We start from the raw sequence: 18927 nt of genomic DNA, 5'->3' as shown, positions 1-18927 counted from the left end.
GGAGTACCTTGCACTGAGGAGTGCTCCTTGTTGGGCTGTCTTTCTGGAAGAACACAGCACAGGTGGTGAATAATGTTTTAAAGCTTGTGTCTTCCTGGTTTGACACATGTGTTTGTGTTTAGATTCTCTTCGTGCCAGAGACAAGCGCTGCGAGGCTGTCGTCGTTCAGCCCTGGTGCTCCTGTTTCTCCTTCATCGTCAGATGCCGAGTATGATAAACTACCTGTGAGTCAAACACTGCTCCCCTGCTCTTACCCTCACTGTGTCCAGTTCTGGGCCCCTTAGTTTAAGAAGGACATCGAGACACTTGAAGGTGTCCAGAGAAGGGCAACGAGGCTGTGGAGAGGCCTTGAGCACAGCCCTGTGAGGAGAGGCTGAGGGAGCTGGGGTTGCTTAGCCTGGGGAAGAAGAGGCTCAAGGGAGACCTTCTTGCTCTCTACAACTCCCTGAAGGGAGGTTGTAGCCAGGTGGGGGTTGGTCTCTTCTCCCAGGCAAGCAGCACCAGAACAAGAGGACACAGTCTCAAGCTGTGCCAGGGGAAGTTTAGACTCGAGGTGAGGAGAAAGTTCTTCCCAGAAGGAGTGATTGCCCATTGGAATGTGCTGCCCAGGGAGGTGGTGGAGTCACCATCACTGGAGGTGTTTTAAGAGGAGACTGGATGAGGCACTTGGTGCCACGATTTGGTTGATTAAATGGTGCTGGGTGATAGGTTGGACTTTATGATCTCAAAGTTCTTTTCCAACCTGGTTAATTCTATTCTAATTCTATATGAAAGCAATGAGACATTTCAAATCTGTAACTAATGAAAAGGGAAGTGAAGTCTGGAGTGAGTAACTGGGTTTGACCTTAGTGCCACCTGCATGGGGAATCACACAGTGCACTGTGTGCAGAGATCTTCAGTGTAGCTGAAGTGGTAGGAGTAGTAGTCCTCTTTCCATGGTTGTACCTGATGGAAATTCACTGATCTGCCTTGCCTTGGTGATTTTTAATGCCTTGCCTGTTATTTGTGTGGAGATTTGTTGTGATGTTACGAGGTTGTTCTTCCACACAGAGCACTGCAGGAAGCTTACGTACAGAAATACAGAGCCACCACTTTTCTTCCTCAAGCAAAAGCCAACTGCTTGGTTGAACCTGGTAATCTACAAGTACCTGATTCTGGTTCTGTTGCTCCACAATGAACTTTTCTGTTTCTCAAAGGATGCTGATTTGGCAAGAAAGGCCTTCAAGCCAGTTGAGAGAGTCCTTTCCTCCACCTCCGAAGAGGATGAGCCTGTGGTTGTCAAATTCTTAAAGATGAATTGTCGTTACTTCACAGATGGTAAGGTAGGTGGAACCTGCCTTTGGGGCATCCTTGGAGATTCTTTGAAAGCAAGATCTGTCTGGATAAGTGAGAGATCAGTATTTGAGGAGTCAAACGTGCTCCATGTTTGTAAAGAGTGGGAAATTCTTCCCAGCAAACACACAGGCTCACAGGATGTCAGGGGTTGGAAGGGACCTGCAGAGACCGAGTTCAACCCCCCTGCCAGAGCAGGAACATAGAATCCAGCACAGGTCACACAGGAACACATCCAGACAGGCCTTGAAAGTCTCCAGAGAAGGAGACTCCACAACCTCTCTGGGCAACCTGTTCCAGTGCTCTGTGATCCTCACAATAAAGAATAGAATAGAATAAACCAAGTTGGAAGAGACCTTTGAGATCATCAAGTCCAAGCTATTATCCAGCACCACCTAATCAACTAAACCATAACACCAAGCACCCTATCAAGTCTCCTCCTAAACACCTCCAATGATGGTGACTCCACCACCTCCCCAGGCAGCACATTCCAATGGCCAATCACTCTCTCTGTGTAGAGCTTCTTCCTAACCTCCAGCCTAAACCTCCCCTGGTGCAGCTTGAGACTGTGTCCTCTTGTTCCGGTGCTGGTTGCCTGGGAGATGAGACTAACCCCCACCTGGCTACAACCTCCCTTCAGGTAGTTGTAGAGAGCAAGAAGGTCTCCCCTGAGCCTCCTCCTCCTTATGTGGAGGTGGAACCTCCAGGCTTTAGAAAGAGCCCAATCTGCCCATTTTCAGACAAGTGACCATGTTCAGACCATGGCTCAACTCTTCTTCCTTTTCTTGTCTTCACAACAATTGTATGACTTGCATTTAGATTCCTAAGCTACAAATTTAATTCACATTACAAACAGCCCACTTTTAGAAAGTCAAGGCTGGAAAAAGCCATGCAAAAAAGAGAAATTGGCCATTGGAATGTGCTGCCCAGGGAGGTGGTGGAGTCACCATCACTGGAGGTGTTCAAGAGGGGATTGGATGTGGCACTTGGTGCCGTGGTCTGGTCATGAGGTCTGTGGTGACAGGTTGGACTTGATGATCTTTGAGGTCTCTTCCAACCTTGGTGATACTGTGGTGACTTGCCAGCATTATCTTTTGCAGAGTGCATTGCTAGATAGATAGAAACCTGCACTTTAGAGTTATGACATGTCAGGATTAGTTGTCCAGCTCCATTCAGTTGTGCAATGCCTTTGGAAACTGAGCACGTCTGTTTCATTTATGACTTTAAGCTACATTTTAACTACTTCCAGAGCAGTATCTCCAAACATCTCCACTCTGCTTCTGCAGTTCCTAATGAATGGCATGCAAACCCTAGTACAAACACAAATATTGCATAATACAAACTTTTTTCTTCCTCCTCCTTTTCTTTCCTTTCCTTCTCTCTCCTCCCCTTTTCTTTCCTTCCCTTCCTTTCTCTCTCCTCCCCTTTTCTTTCCTTCCCTTCCTTTCTCTCTCCTCCCCTTTTCTTTCCTTCCCTTCCTTTCTCTCTCCTCCCCTTTTCTTTCCTTCCCTTCCTTTCTCTCTCCTCCCCTTTTCTTTCCTTCCCTTCCTTTCTCTCTCCTCCCCTTTTCTTTCCTTCCCTTCCTTTCTCTCTCCTCCCCTTTTCTTTCCTTCCCTTCCTTTCTCTCTCCTCCCCTTTTCTTTCCTTCCCTTCCTTTCTCTCTCCTCCCCTTTTCTTTCCTTCCCTTCCTTTCTCTTTCCTCCCCTTTTCTTTCCTTCCCTTCCTTTCTCTTTCCTCCCCTTTTCTTTCCTTCCTCTTTCTCCTCCCCTTTTCTTTCCTTTCCTTTCTCTCTCCTCCCCTTTTCTTTTCTTCCCTTCCTTTCTCTCTCCTCCCCTTTTCTTTCCTTTCCTCTTGTTGCAAGCATTCTTGTAACATACATGTTCCCACTGGGTCTGCCATCCTCAATTTTACAGCAGCTGGTCTAGCAGGCACACAGCCTGGGCAGTATTTTAACCCTCTTTTCTTCTCAAGGTTGCAAGACCTTCTTGAACTGTCTGCTTTGATCTATCTGCTCATGTTGATTCTGTCTTCAGATGCTTGCATATTGGGGTTTTAAAGTTCCCTGGAATTTATAACACTGGGCATGCTAACTGTTGGGACACAAGTACTGGTTTCAGCTGGGGTAGAGTTAATTTTCTCCCTAGTAGCTGGTGCAGTGCTGTGGTTTGAGTTTAGTGTGAGGTTATGTTGGTAACAGGGATCTTTTAAATGGTATCAAGTAGCACTTGTCCTGAGTTTGTGCACAAGAAGCTGGGAGGGAGCCTGGCCAGGACAGCTGACCCAGACTCCACAGAATGTCATGCCCAGTATATAAACTGGGAGGAATTGGTCAGGAGAGGCAGATGACTGCTTGGGCATTGGTGGTGAGCAACTGCACTGTGCATCACTTGTCTTTTCCTGGCTTTTATTTTTCTCTCTCCTTTTGCTGTATTGTTTTTCCTTCCTATTATTATAGCATTGTTTTAGCCATTAGACTGTTCTTATCTCAACCCAGAAGCTTTACTTCTTTTTTTTATCCTTAATTCCCCTGCTTGTCCTGCTGTGGGGGGAGGAATGAGCAGGTGGCTGCGTGGTGCTTAGCTGCCAGCTGGGGCTAAACCACCACAACATTTTCCCCTTCATCCTGGCTTTTCCAAGATAGATGTGTTTACATCTACAATTTTTGGCTTCTCTTGGTATTGAGTGGATGTAGACTGCAGTTACCCACTCTGTAATTTTTCAGTCTGCTGTTTTGTAGAAGCTAATAGGGGACTGCTTGATCTCTCCCATGTAAATTAGGGCAATACTTTGCTTTATGTGGTGCTTGCTAGATTCAGAGGATACAGACTGCCAATTTTATGGCTGGAAAAGGAATTTGCAGGCAGAATAATCAGAAGTGGGATGGCTTCTTAGCTGAAATCCCTTGTTGCCTAGCTTCCTGCAGTGGCTGGGTAAGAAGCACAGTTCAGCTGGCTAATGATGGTTGCAAACCTGTGGGAGAAACCTCCCCACTTGGTAGTGATTTTCTTTTTTTCTTTCAATCCAAATCCCTACATGAGTCACACAGGAGAAGCAGATGGGAATTAGATGCAGACTTTGCTTTACAAAGGGGCAGGCATACATGTACTCACTTGTCAGTGCCAGCCCATCAGCTTGGCATCGCCTTGATTGAAAGAAAACCCAACAAACTAGGCTTGTGGTCCTTTGCCTGCCTATTTGACAGCCTTCCTTGGCTTGCCTTGCAGATGACAATGGATAATTAGCTACCTACAGTGTAAGTCACCCCTGTTGGTCTATGGCTCCTATATGATTTACAGCTGCTGAGTTGGTGAAATCCATGGCTGGAGCATTGTTTTTGAGGAATCAAATGCATTATCTGCAATTGTACAAAGTGTTCTTGGAGCAGTAGTAGAAGCTGCTTCTAGACTGAGGAGAAGCTGTTTTATGTCAGGCCCCTATGTGTTGAAGCTTTTTGCATGTACACCTGGGAAAGCAGATCAAGGAGAGCAGAGAACAGTCCTGAGGAGAGGAACTTGGGAGTGGTGGTTGATGAGAAGCTCAGCATGGGCCAACAATGGGAGCTTGCAGCCCAGAAAGCCAACTGTATCCTGGGCTGCATCAAAAGCAGGTCAAGAGAGAGATTGTCTCCCTTTACCCTACCCTTATGAGACCTCAGCTGAAGTGTCTAGTTCTGGAGCCCCCAGTACAAGGACATGAAACTGTTAAAGCAGGTCCAGAGCTGCTGTGAGGACAGGCTGAGAAAGTTGGAGCCAGTCAGCCAGGACAGGAGAAAGCTCCAGGGAGACCTTAGAGCAGCCTTCCAGTATTTGAAGGAGGCTATAGGAGAGCTGGGGAGGGACTTTTGGCAAAGGCATGGAGTGACAGGACGAGGAGCAATGGCTTTGTTTTTAAGCCACTAATCTGTTTTGTGGGAGAGTGATGGAAATTCTGCAGGCTTAGCTTGTGGGAGCCAGTACTGAAAGTGGAATTCTTCAGATGTTCTTCCTTATCAGCCAAGGACTTGGGGGTGTTACTGGGCTTTTATCTTACAGTGTCTGACTTGAAAACCAAAGTGTGTTGTTATCAAACATGGCATGGTGGGGTTTAAAGAGGCAGGAGAGAGGGTTTTCTGTAAAGGATGATAGAATAGAATCAGTGGAGAGCATAGAATAGAATTAACCAGGTTGGAAAAGACCTCCTAAGATCCAATACCAAATATCAAGTGCGTTGCGTGCAGTGTGCTAACTGTTCCTTCTCCTATTCCAGGGTGTAGTTGGAGGAGTCATGATAGTAACTCCAAACAATATCATGTTTGACCCACACAAGTCTGATCCTCTGGTGATTGAGAATGGCTGTGAAGAGTATGGGCTCATATGCCCCATGGAGGAGGTTGTCTCAATCGCCCTCTACAACGACATCTCTCACATGAAGATCAAAGACGCCTTGCCATCGTAAGGAGTGTTCCTACCTCAGCTTGGCTTTGCAGGTTTACAGGAAGGGGCATGGAAAAGGAGAGGGAAGGGAATGGGAAGTAAAAGTTGTAATGCAGGGGAGGAAAGTGCCAGGAAATGAATGATCCATTTGTGGTGGTGTGTGGCTTTCTTGCTGGAATGCTTTGGTGGCACTAAAGAGAAATGGGTCATGAATATAAGAAGCAAAATGTAAAGGAGACCATTACAAAAGACTAATTAAAAGCACTGATGGCATGTCATGGTTGGGCTCCTGCACTGACCTCTCTCCAGGGTCAATTCAGTGGAAGTGAAGAGGGTTAGATTTGAACCAGGACTGTTCTGAGAGGAGTATTTGAGGGTAACAGCATCTTAACTTCCATCCTTGGGACTTACAGAAATACCAGAACAGTCAGACATGGGAATCTCCTCCCCAGGGAAGCAGTGAATTCCCTACAGTTGACTCAGCTTGACAGGGTGCTGGGGCCATCTCATTTCAACTCTACTACTACTTGGAAAGGCTGGACCAAAGGATTCTTGGGGTCCCTTCCAATCTGGCATTCTGTGATTCAGTCTGTGGAATCTTTCCACCTCATAAGCAGAGCTGCACTGATAGTTAGCCTTTATGATCCATAACAGACTTCCTGGGGTGACTGCTTTCCTTTATCTGTGCTCTAGGCACTGCTGATGTATTTGTTCTAAGCAAGGTTTTCTCCTTTGAGGCAACACTTCTCTGACCAGTGAAATTCACAGAATCACCAAGGTTGGAAGAGACCTCAAAGATCATCAAGTCCAACCTGGCACCACAGACCTCATGACCAGACCATGGCACCTAATGCCACATCCAATCCCCTCTTGAACACCTCCAGGGATGGGGACTCCACCACCTCCCTGGGCAGCACATTCCAATGGCTAACAACTCTCTCTGGGAAGAACTGTCTCCTTGCCTCCAGCCTAAACCTCCCCTGGCGCAGCTTGAGCCTGTGTCCTCTTGTTCTGGTGCTGGTTGCCTGGGAGAATAGACCAACCCCCTCCTGGCTACACGCTCCCTTCAGGCAGTTGTAGAGAGCAATAAGGTCTCCCCTGAGCCTCCTCTTCTCCAGGCTAAGCAACCCCAGCTCCCTCAGCCTCTCCTCACAGGGCTTGTGCTCAAGGCCTCTCACCTTCATCTCCTTCTCTCTATGTTCTCATTTCAAGAATAGAATAGAATAGAATTAACCAGGTTGGAAAATACCTTTAGAAAAGCAATCCACATACTTGTTAACCCTTAGAGTGTTTAGTAACTTCTTAGTAGCTTTTAAGTGATGAGAATCTTGTATTCTCGTTTCACCTCACACTTCATAGCAGCAATGAAGAGCTAAAATTTTATGCTCTTAAGTTCTTAAGGATTTTCCATTTTGAACTGTTTTAGGATTGTCCTACTTCAAAAAGCAATCTTTGGGCAAGTCTGCATTCAATACAGGTTGGGTGCAGAGTGGGTTGAGGGGTAGCTCTGTTGATGAGAAGCCAGCAAGTGCTTTCGTGCAGACCAGAAGACAGCTGTGTGATGGGCTGCATCGTGTGTGGCCAGCAGGGCAAGAGAGAGGATTCTGCCCCTTGACTCTGCTCTGCTGAGACCCCACCTCAAATACTGCATCCAGTTCTGGTGTTCCTCCCAACATAGGAAGGACACAAAGCTGCTGGAGTGAGTCCAGAGGAGGCCACAAAGATGATCCAAGGATTACCTCTGCTGTGAGGATAGGCTGAGGGAGCTGGGGTTGTTCAGCCCGAAGAAGAGCAGACTCTGGGGGGATCTTAGAGCTGTCTTCCAATACCTGAAGGGATCCTACAGGAGGGCTGCAGAGGGACTTCTCATAGGGGTGTCTAGTAATAGGACAAGGGGGAATGGTTTGAAGCTGAGGGATAGTTGGTTTAGACTGGATCTTGAGAAGAAGTTCTTCAGTAGGAGGGTGTTGAGACTCTGCAGTAGGCTGCCTGGTGAGGTTATGGTTGCCTTCTCCCTGGAGATGTTCAAGGCCAGGTAGGACAAGGCCTTGAGCAGCCAAGTCTAATTGAGAGGTGCCACTGCCCATGGTGGGGAGGTTGGAGCAGATGATCTCTAAGGTCCCTTCCAACCTAAGCCATTCTGTGATTCAAACAACACATGTGAGTAAGGCAGAAAAATGAAAGGGAAAAGCCCCAGCTCTGCTGGCTCTTCCTGCTTTGCACCAAACATGTTCAAGCAGGGCATGGCTTATGTCTGATCTGCTGTCTTCTCCACAATGCAGTTGTACAGCCTAGGGAAGCAGGGATGGTTGTAGAGGTTGACTCATTGTCAGGTGTGGGAAATGACAGTCTTGATGGGGTATGAATGAAATTCCAGCAGCTAAGTACATGCCCTGATGCCTGAATCATCACCTGCCTGCAGTTGACAGGACATATCATGTCAACTGGAATTCTGATGACTTGCACATTGTTCTTCCCTGTCTACCATGCCTTCATCCATCTGGCTTGCTCTGCCAAGTGCTTCACTCCTTTTATCTCAGTATTACCCTTGCCCCATTTTTATCCATTTTCTGTTCAAGTCACTTATTTCCTCTGGTGTGTGTTTATTTTTGGTACAAGTGTTTGCTTTTTGTTGTTGTTGTTGTTGAGTTTTCAGTGCTTAAGTTGGTACATTATGGAGGTTTGTTTTCTTTTCCATTTTGTTTTCTGTTCCCATTTTGTGTTTAACATCCTATATACATCCATCATTTTCCCTGACAGTGACATACCAAAGGATCTTTGTCCTCTGTACAGGCCAGGAGAATGGGAAGACCTGTCCTCTGAGAAAGATATCAATCCCTTCAGCAAATTCAAATCCCTTAGCAAGGAAAAGAGGCAGCAGAATGGGGATCCATCTGTTGCTCTGGGGGCCAAACAGATAAAGCCTTCAGATGAGGAAAAGTCTGCTGAGTTTGAAGTTCTTCAGGCATCTGAGAGTGCGAGGTCAACCAAATCCAAGTCACTGGAGCTGCCCGACAACGTCACTGCCGCTGAGCACTCGGGCAAGTTTGCTGCAGATCCGGGTGCCAAGGAGCCTCCTGGGGACAAAACCACTTCAGAAGTCAAAACCAAAGAAAAATCCCTTTTAAAAGAAGGAGAGGATGACCTCATTGAGCTGGAAAAGACATCATCTCCTGTGGACAGAGGGTTGGACAAGAAAATCTCAGTAATGGAAGGCTTGCTGGCTGACCCCAGGGAGCTGGGGAGAACTAAGCAGCAGGTAACCAAATCCACTACAGAAGTCCAGGAGCACTTGACAGTTGATTCCTTGGAAAAAAAGGACAGTGTTGAACCTAAAGCTGACTTAGACTTAGAGCTGTGTGAAAAGCAAGATGTTATTCCAGAAGTAAACAAATGTGTCAGTTCCCCGACAGGTAAGGTGGAGACTGCATTGGACCCTAAGAAAGAGCTAGAGAAAGATAAACTTATTGAATTTTACCTCAATAAAGATGGGAATGGGTCTCAGTCATCTGAAGACTTACACAAGGCTGAAATCCAGAAAGGTGAAAACAATAAAGCAGTTGGCATAGACCTTACACTTAGCTGTTCAAAGTCCCAAGCTAATGAAGTCCATACAGTTAAAAGTATGGAGCTTGATTCCTGCTGTGTTGAAAGGAAAGCACCTTCATTAGAAATCAGCTCAGCAGCAGCAGAGGAAAAGGCTCTGAAAGAGTCTGTGGACTCTTCATTAGTACCAGCTGTAGACAAGACCTGTCAAGAAGCACAGTTAGACAATCAATCAGAGATCAGACTGTGGCTGCTGCAGAAAATTCAAGTGCCAATTGAAGGTAGGTCTCTGGTTATCCTTCTTTCCTCTGAGGCTTGGACAGCGTTGTGATGGTAACCTCTGAATGGAGAGCTCTGCACTCCCTCTTTCTGTGATGCACACTCTTTGGGCTCTCCTCTTGTATGTGGGTATTTTTTCTATGTCATCTGCTGTTTAGAAGAAAACAAAAATTGCTCCCAATTCCCTAAGCTTCTAGTTTGATAAGTAGCTTGTGAGCTGTCTCCATGTTCAGTCATCACTGTGTATATAATCTTCACCTCTGGTTACTGGCTTTAAGGACAGTGAAATGTCACCCAGTTGCAGGATTGACAGTGACACTTCATGGTCTAGCAGTTGTCACTCTGTGTGGGTAGCTTTGGTTGCTTCAGTGCAGTCTGCACTTGGGTCACAACAACCCCATGAATGCTCCAGGCTTGGGGCAGAGTGGCTGGAAACTGCCCAGCAGAGGAAGACCTGGGGGTGTTGGTCAACAGCTGGCTGAAGATGTGTGCCCAAGTGGCCAAGAAGGCCAACAGCATCCTGGCCTGGATCAGCAATAGTGTGACCAGCAGAACCAGGGCAGTGATGGTGTCCGTGTACTGGGCACCAGTGCGGCCACACCTCGCGTGCTGGGTTCAGTATTGGGACCCTCACTCCAAGAAGGGCAATTGAGGTGCTGGAGCAGGTCTTGAGAAGGGCAACAAAGGTGGTGAAGGCTCTGAAGAACAGGGCTGGTGAGGAGCAGCTGAGGGGACTGGGGGTGTTTAGTCTGAGCACAGTAGTCCAGGTGTGGCCTAACCAGTGCTGAGCACAGGGCACGATGACCTCCCTGTTCCTGCTGGCCACACTATTCCTGATGCAGGCCAGGATGCCATTGGCCTTCTTGGCCTCCTGGGCACACTGCTGGCTCATGTTCAGCCTATTATCAACAACTACCCCCAGGTCCCTCACTGCCTGGCTGCTCTCCAGCACTTCAGGCTGGGGTCAGAGTGGCTGCGTGGGGTTGTTGTGGCCAGTGTAGAGAGCCCTGCACTTAGATGTGTTCAATCTCATGCTCTTGGACTCTGCCCATCTGTCCAGCCTGGCAAGGTCCTTCTGCAGAGCTCTCCTACCCTCTAACAGATCAACTCCTGCCCCCAGCTTGCTGTCATCTGCAAACTTACTGATGATGGACTCAATGCCCTCCTCCAGATCATCAAGAAAGATACGGAACAAGATGGGACCCAGCACTGATCCCTGGGGGACACCACTGGTGCCTGGCTGCCAGCTGGCTGTGGCACCATTCACCACCACTCTCTGGGCTCAGCCTCCAGCCAGTTCCTAGCCCAGCTCAGAGAGCTGCTGTCCAAGCCAGGGGCTGACAGCTTGGCCAGGAGTTTGCTGTGGGGGATGGTGGCAAAGGCCTTGCTGCAGTCCAGGTAGACTCCATCCACAGCCTGCCCCACATCCACCAGGCAGTCACCTGGGCATAGAAGTCCATGCTGGCTGGACCTGATCCCTTGGCCATGCTGTAAGTGCTGTGTGATTGCACTCAAGATGACCTGTTCCCAATTCAAAGACCTTTAACTGCTCCTACCCTTGACCCTGCCTGTGCAGACAAAAGGTGGCTGTGTGGCTCTCCAACTGTCAGAGCTGAAGAACTGATCAGGCTTTGTGTGTGTGTGCAGGGCTGCTACCCTTTGACTGGATGGGTAGGACCCAGTCTAACACTGTCCCCTTTTCTTGCCTGCTTCATGTTGCAGTTTGCACCTGGCATGCTCATCTCACACTGCTTTGCTTTACAGGGCTGTTCTGTACACAGCTCTACAGCTGAGGAGGATATATAGGCTGTGACCAAATGGGAATAAATGGCCACAGTTCAGGATGAACAAGGGTTTATGAAACCAATTTGGCCATTGAATGACCTGTCAGGTTTCATGCTGTGTGCAGTGCCTCTGAGTGTTCCTTTGCACAAGATGAATTCTGTGTGATGATGTTTTATCAGCTGCAGGGTTTGAACTTTGTCTGTAAGCAGCCCATTTTTTCTCCCTCTCTCGTTCAGATATGCTTCCTTCAAAAGAGGAGAAGAGCAAGACTCCCCCCATGTTTCTGTGCATTAAAGTAGGCAAGCCCATGAGAAAGTCCTTTGTGTCTCAGAGCACCACCATGTCTCAGCAGTACAGTAAAAAAATAAAGCAACCAGAGTACTGGTTTGCTGTTCCTCGAGAAAGGTAAGCTGCAGTGCCTAGCACAGCAACGTGCTTAGCTCTGGTTTAAGCACCTGGTGCTTTCTAGACTTGAATCTGACTTTTCCTTGGGTGCTTCAGGGTGTGAAATGCAGCAGGGATGCTAAGGTGAGGAGTGCCCTTGCTTGATTGCATGCCAGAGGGGTAAAGCAGCGTTTGTAGCTGGTCTAATGTGGCTCCCAGTGAAGAGGAAGAAAGGGATCAGTGCCACTTGGGAGGTGAAGAGAGGAATATGCATGCAGCTAACATGATGCAAGCTCTGGGGCATTCTGTGGTGTTTGGCTGTGGTTTAGGAAGGGAGGAAAATGGATTGAAGCTTGAGCAGGTTTGGACTGGATGTTAGGAAGAAATTCTTTACAGTGAGGGTGGTGAGGCACTGGAACAGGTTGTCCATGGAGGTTGTGGATGTCCCCTCCCTGGAGGTGTTGAAGGTCAGGTTGGATGAGGCCTTGAGCAGCCTGGGCTAGTAGGAGGTATCCCTGCCCAGAACCCAGGACATGGGTTTGGAACCTGAGGACCTTTAAGGTCCTTTCCAACTCTATGAAAAGGGAAACAGCTGCAAAAGAGACAAGCACTCCACTACAGTGCCAGTGCTAAAAGAGGAGTTATTTCCCATGAGCAAATGGCATGATGTGGAAAAGTGAGACACTCCTCACTGAATGTGGTGGTTAAGGAAAGATTGGATGTGGCACTTAGTGCCATGGTCTGGTTGATGTGGTGGTGGTAGGTCATAGGCTGGACCTGATGATCTCAGAGGTCTATTCCAGCCCCATTAATTCTGTGGTTCTGTGAATGAGTGTTGCTGCTGTAGCCTTCAGGGCCATAAAAAGAGAGTCTTCTCCTTTGTGATAAAATACACTTAGATGATGTGCCTGTAGGTGTGTATGTGCTTAAAGAGTGCTACAGCACTGGCTCTGAGGAATCACATCCCTGGCCCTTCTTTTGCTGGAGGCAGCCAGAGCACCTCTGTAGTCTGTTGATAAACCAACACAGGGAAATCAATGACCACACTTTCATAGAATCATAGAATTGTTAGGGTTGGATGGGACCTCAAGGATCAGCCAGTCCCAGCCCCCCAGCCCCCCTGCCTTGGGCAGGGACCCCTCACACCAGTTAAGGTTGCTCAGAGCCACATTCAGCCAGGCCTTAAAAACCTCCAGGCATGAGGCTTCCACCACCTCCCTGGGCAACCTGTACCAGTCTCTCACCACCCTCATGGGGAACAACTTCTTCCTAAGATCCAATCTCAATCTACCCATTTCTATCTTTTTTCCATTCCCCCTAGTGCTATTTAGAGTCAGATGTCAGGAAGGAAGAGGCTGAGCAGCTGAGCAGTCTCAGAGGTGTCTCTTTAAGATGCAGGCAATTTTCTTTCTTTTAATCAAAATCTCTTGTCAGAACATTGTATTTTATTTGCAGAGTTGTAGCATGTGTGTTGATTTCAGGGCTTGTTCCTTGTGTTCTAGAAATGAGGGGTTTGAGCACACTACTAGTGTGGAAGCTGCTGACCCAGAGGAGGAGGGGGAGAGGTTTAATCCAGCTGGAATGTTACCATTGGGAGTGTAGCTGAAGATAGCTTTTGGTTTGCTTGCTATCTGCTGAAGCCAGTCCTTGGCTCCTCAGGTATTGCAAAAGGGCAGGTTCAGAAAACTCTAGGTTGAAGTGCAAGTAAATACTTGAAGGAGTTGGAGTGATGCTGTCATATAAGATGAGGTCAGCTGTTGCTTTGGGGATAGTGTATCTGATGCTCCATAAAGCTGCTTGAGCTGGGGTCAGCTTTGCAACAGGTAACTCTATTAAGCTTCACAGGCTTGGAAAACAGCTCCCCTGCTTGTCCTCTTCTGAGTAGTGAGATAAACTGAAGTGTTGACAGCTGGTTTATCCTGCAGTGTTTATCAGGAGTGGTGTGGCCAGCAGGAGCAGGGAAGTCATTGTGCCCTGTACTCAGCACTGCTTAGGCCACACCTTGAGTCCTGTGTCCAGTTCTGGGCCTCTCAGTTTAAGAAGGACATTGAGAGACTTGAAGGTGTCCAGAGGAGGGCAAGGAGGCTGGGGAGGGGTCTGGAGCACAGCTCTGTGCTGTGGGAGGCTGAGGGAGCTGGGGTTGCTTAGCCTGGAGAAGAGGAGGCTCAGGGGAGAAGTTTAGAATAGAATAGAATAGAATTAACCAGGTTGGAAAAGACCTTTGAGGTCATCGAGTCCAACCTATCATCCAACACCTCATGACTACTAAACCATGGCACCAAGTGCCACATCCAATCCCCTCTTGAACACCTCCAGGGATGGTGACTCCACCACCTCCCTGGGCAGCACATTCCAATGGCAAATTACTCTTTCTGGGAAGAACTTTCTCCTCACCTCCAGCCTAAACCTCCCGTGGCACAGCTTGAGACTGTGTCCTCTTGTTCTGCTGCTGGTTGCCTGGGAGAAGACACCAACCCCCTTCTGGCTTTATCAAGTCCAACCTATCACCCAACACCATCTAATCAACTAAACCATAGCACCAAGGGCCTCATCCAGTCCTTTCCTAAACACCTCCAGTGATGGTGACTCCACCACCTCCCTGGGCAGCACACTCCAATGACCAATCTCTCTTTCAATGAAAAACTTCTTGCTAACATCCAGCCTTGAGACTGTGTCCTCTTGTTCTGGTGCTGGTTGCCTGGGAGAAGAGACCAACCCCCACCTGGCTACAACCTCCCTTCAGGGAGTTGTAGACAGCAATAAGGTCTCCTCTGAGCCTCCTCTTCTCCAGGCTGAAAAGTTATGCCAGAAGAGACCTGTTTGCCTCTGTAGCTCATTTGATGTTGCTGCTTCTTAAATGTGAAGTGTCTGGATTTATTTAGCATCTGTCCATTGTAGAGGAAAACTTAGTTATGGACTGCTGAAATAAACTGAGCATGCACAGGTCTGTGGGGCCTGACAGGAAATTCTGAGTGTGCTGAGGAAGCTGGTTGATGTTGTTGCAAGGCTGCTTTCTATCATCCTTTGTAAGGATGGGAGAGGTCCTTGATGATTGGAAAGAGAAATGCTGCAGCTGTCTTCAGAAAAATCAAGGAGGATCTGTGGGAGCTCAGGGCAGGCAGCTTCACCTCAGTCCCTGGGAAGATTATGAAGCATGTTCTTATGGAAGCCACTTCCAGGCACAGGGAGGGCAAGAAGGGTTAAGAGCAGCTATGTGCCAAGGGCAAGTTATTTCTCTACCAACCAGGTAACTATGGGAATGAGAAGGGAGTAAGGGATTGTTGTTTTACCATGACTTCAGGCAGGCTTCTAACACAATCTCCCTTAGAGCCAAATTGGAGAGTTGTGACTCCCAGGTGGGTGAAAAACTGGTGGGGCTTTTGGGCTCCAAGGGTTGATACCCAATCTGAGTAGCAGCCAGGTTCAAGATGTAGCCCTTGGGGACTGAGCCTGTTTGATGCCTTCATCAGAAGGCAGAATACACCTTTCATAATAGAATAGAATAGAATTAACCAGGTTGGAAGAGACCTTTGAGATCATCAAGTCCAACCCAACACCATCTAACCAACTAAACCATGGCACCAAGCACCCCATCCAGTCTCTTCCTAAACACCTCCAGTGATGGTGACTCCACCACCTCCCTGGGCAGCCCAAAATGTTGGAGGGATGATGCTGCATCTGGGAAGTGTTCATACACTGAAGGGCAGGGCTGCTGTTCAGAGGGACCTCAGTGTGGAGAAAGGAGGTGACAGAAGCATCAACAAGTTCAGAAAGGGCAAATGCCAAGCTGTGCACCTGGGGTGGAGCAGTCTCTGCAGCCTGGGGCTGGGTGGCCTGGGCAGTAACTGCAGAAAAGGAGCTTTCTCTTCTTGCTGGCTTGTAACAGGAAGAGCAGAGCCAACAGCCTGGGTGGTGGTTATTCCCCTCTTCCTTTTGGACCTGTGGTTATAAAAGGGGGAAGCAGGGGGGGAAGCAGAGTGGTGCAAGACCCAGATCGGATCACATGCTGCATGCATGGAGGGAAACTGTCATTAGATAAAAGAGAGAGAAAAAAACCCACAAATGTGAGGCTGATTGTACAGGGAATAGACTGCATGGAGAGGTTGTGGAGTCTCTGTTGTAGATTTTCACAGCTGCAAGTGGACAAGACTCTGCAGCCTCTTCCAGTTTGGAAGTTAGCTCTGCTATACACAGAGGTTGGCCCAGGTGGTCTCCAGTGCTGCCTCACAACCTAAATGTCTTCTGTGAGTCTAAGATGAGAGTATGCTGCTGCCCTCTACCCACCTGCAGGAACATGCTCTCAAACTGATCCTAGCCAGACTGGTTTTGTTGTCCTTTCATAGGGGATTTGTAGGAATTAAGCAGTTATCTTTCCAGAGTAGGAGTACTGCACAGAAAGTAGGCAGTGCTCAAGTCAATGTCTCTTTCAGTTAAAACTCACATGAACTGGTGAGAGGGCTGGAGCAGCTCTCCTGTGAAGACAGGCTGAAAGAATTGGGGCTGTTCAGCCTGGAGAAGAGAAAGCTCTAGGGAGACCTTACTGCAGCATTTCAATATCTACAGGAAGGCTGGGGAGGGACTGTTTAGAAAGGCTTGGAGCAATAGGATGAGAGGCAGTGGTTTGAAGCTATGGAGCAGGGTAGACTTAGGTTGGACATCAGGAAGAAGCTCTTCATGGTGAGGGTGGTGAAATACTGGAACAGGTTGCCCTGGGATGTGGTTGAGACATTCAAAATCAGACTTGATGCAGCCCTGGGCAGCCTGGTCTAGTTGGAGGTGTCCCTGCTGAGTGCAGGGAGGTTGGACAAGAAAACCTTTAAGGGTCCCTTCCAGCCAGCTGCAACCTGTGAATCTGCAGTACCAATCAGTTTGACTTCAATATGAGCTGTGTGGGACTGCACAAGCCACTTGGTTTTACGATGGTGCTTTGGTACCATGTGTTTGGCAAAGGAAGAAGGAAAATACTTTGCAGGGCAGACAAACCTTGGAGTGCTTCAGGCTGACACATGGAGGGGTCTATTGCCTTGTGCACTGTGTGAGGGTAGAAACACACAGGTATCCTATTTGTGTGGCTGTCCCCTGTGTTTCACTGGGCAGAACCTCTGTACTACAAGACAGTGGTGTGCTCATGGACCACTGACCAGCAGTTACCTCCTCTTCTGTTTGCAGGGTGGATCACCTGTACACCTTTTTTGTTCAGTGGTCACCAGAAATCTATGGGAAAGATGCCAAAGAGCAAGGTTTTGTGGTGGTGGAAAAGGAGGAGCTTGACATGATAGACAACTTCTTCAGTGAGCCTACAACTAAAAGCTGGGAGGTGAGTGCTTTCTGCTTTAACGTGGAGCATGTGTGTGGATATCCTCTGTTACAGATCTCAGCAGTTGCTCTGCTGAGCTCTTCTGGTGTTTGCTGGGTTTCTTTATGCTTGCTGCTTTGGACAGCCTGTTAGTCTGGAGAAGACAAGACTGAGGGAGGATTTAATCAATGGTTATAAATATCTGAGGGCCTGGGGGTCAAGAGGGAGGGGGCAGGCTCTGCTCACTTGCATCCTGTGGTAGGACAAGGGGCAATGGATATAAACTACAGCACAGGAGGTTCCACCTCAGCATAAGGAGGAACTTCTTCACTGTGAGGTGAGGGTCACAGAGCACTGGAACAGGTTCCACAGAGAGGTTGTGGAGTCTCCTCTGGAGTCTTTCAAGACCCATCTGGATGCATTCCTGTGTGATCTGTGCTCTGGCTGGGGGTTGGGGTGTTGGACTCGGTGTCTGGAGGTCCCTTCCAACCCCTAACATCCTGGGATCCTGTATCTGTCTCGGCAATGTACTCACTTCCCTTCAGCTCTCCTTTCTCTCCTCACTACAAAGAGCAGGAGAACAGCTGGAAGCTCTGCTGTGCAACCAGCAGGAGCTGAGTCAGTATTTTGCTTATGTGATCTTAGCCAGTTGGAAACCTGTTACAGATGTATGTTGTTGGTGTGGTTAAAGTTGTGATGTATTTCTGTTCTACAACTAAAATCTCTAAAATTTGTACATGTAAAGCCCAGCAGAGGCTCCTGTGTGAGGCCAATGGCATCCTGGCCTGGATCAGGAAGAGTGTGGCCAGCAGGAGCAGGGAGGTCGTTCTGCCCCTGTACTCAGCACTGGTTAGGCCACACCTTGAGTCCTGTGTCCAGTTCTGGGCTCCTCAGTTTAGGAAAGATGTTGAGTTGCTGGAAGGTGTCCAGAGAAGGGCAACAAAGCTGGGGAGGGGTCTGGAGCACAGCCCTGTGAGGAGAGGCTGAGGGAGCTGGGGTTGCTTAGCCTGGAGAAGAGGAGGCTCAGGGGAGACCTTCTTGCTCTCTCCAACTCCCTGAAGGGAGGCTGTAGCCAGGTGGGGGTTGGTCTCTTCTCCCAGGCAACCAGCACCAGGACAAGAGGACACAGTCTCAATCTGCACCAGGGGAGGTTTAGGCAGGATGTTAGGTAGATGGATGAGTGAGTGTTGCTTGCTTCAGCTCTTGTCAGCTTTTACATGTAGAAAATTGTTCTTGTTTTAGGAAGAAGGTCTTCATAGAAAGAGAGATTGGCCATGGGAATGTGCTGCCCAGGGAGGTGGTGGAGTCACCATCACTGGAGGTGTTTAGGAAGAGCCTGGATGAGGCACTCAGTGCCATGGTTTAGTTGATTAGATGGTGCTGGGTGATTGGTTGGACTGGATGATCTCTGAGGTCTTTTCCAACCTGGTCTGGTCTGGTCTATTCCATTCCATTCCATTCCATTCCAAATGGGTTGGTATGTGTGGTGAAATGCCAGACCCTTGCTTCTGAGGTGGACACAGCAGTACTGGTGCAGTATTAGGTGGAAGATGGATCAGTTTTACCCTTGGACTTTGGCTGTTTCATATGGGGGCTTTTGCAATCTGTTTAACTTCCTGGCATGCCTCTGTTTGCTACCAGGCTGACCCCTGTGCACACAAGGCCTGGTTGGAATGGGAAATGAGCTGGCACACATTTTAAAGTGTTTCTGAGCACTGTGCTAAGGATATGGGATACATTAAAAACCAGAGCAGCCCTTAAGTGGAGGGGGTACATAAAAGGGCTTCAAAGATGATGAGGGAGTTCCATCAAAGGTGATGGAACATCCTTTATGAGGTCTGAGGTGCCAGGTTGGACTTTATGATCTTTGAGGTGTCTTCCAGCCATGGTGAC

At 48.3% G+C, this 18927-nt stretch overlaps 1 protein-coding gene across 6 annotated transcripts in view; it reads left to right on the top strand.

Moving 5' to 3' along the window:
• Positions 1-18927, top strand: part of NCOA7 (nuclear receptor coactivator 7) — a 105864-nt gene that overhangs the window by 75624 nt on the left and 11313 nt on the right. For 4 of the 6 annotated variants that reach the window (XM_054174142.1, XM_054174141.1, XM_054174140.1 and 1 more), the window contains exons 6-11: positions 123-224; positions 1197-1322; positions 5578-5762; positions 8505-9571; positions 11591-11759; positions 16908-17055. In XM_054174142.1, coding sequence (XP_054030117.1) covers positions 123-224; positions 1197-1322; positions 5578-5762; positions 8505-9571; positions 11591-11759; positions 16908-17055 — 1797 coding nt within the window. The remainder of the gene's footprint in view (positions 1-122; positions 225-1196; positions 1323-5577; positions 5763-8504; positions 9572-11590; positions 11760-16907; positions 17056-18927) is intronic. The other 2 variants (XM_054174145.1, XM_054174144.1) reach the window with 2 other exon arrangements.

Source organism: Dryobates pubescens, chromosome 28 (genome assembly GCF_014839835.1).
Source record: "Dryobates pubescens isolate bDryPub1 chromosome 28, bDryPub1.pri, whole genome shotgun sequence".
Lineage (NCBI taxonomy): Eukaryota > Metazoa > Chordata > Aves > Piciformes > Picidae > Dryobates > Dryobates pubescens.
Note: the sequence above shows the minus strand (reverse complement) of the source record. Positions and strands in the feature narration are given on the sequence as shown.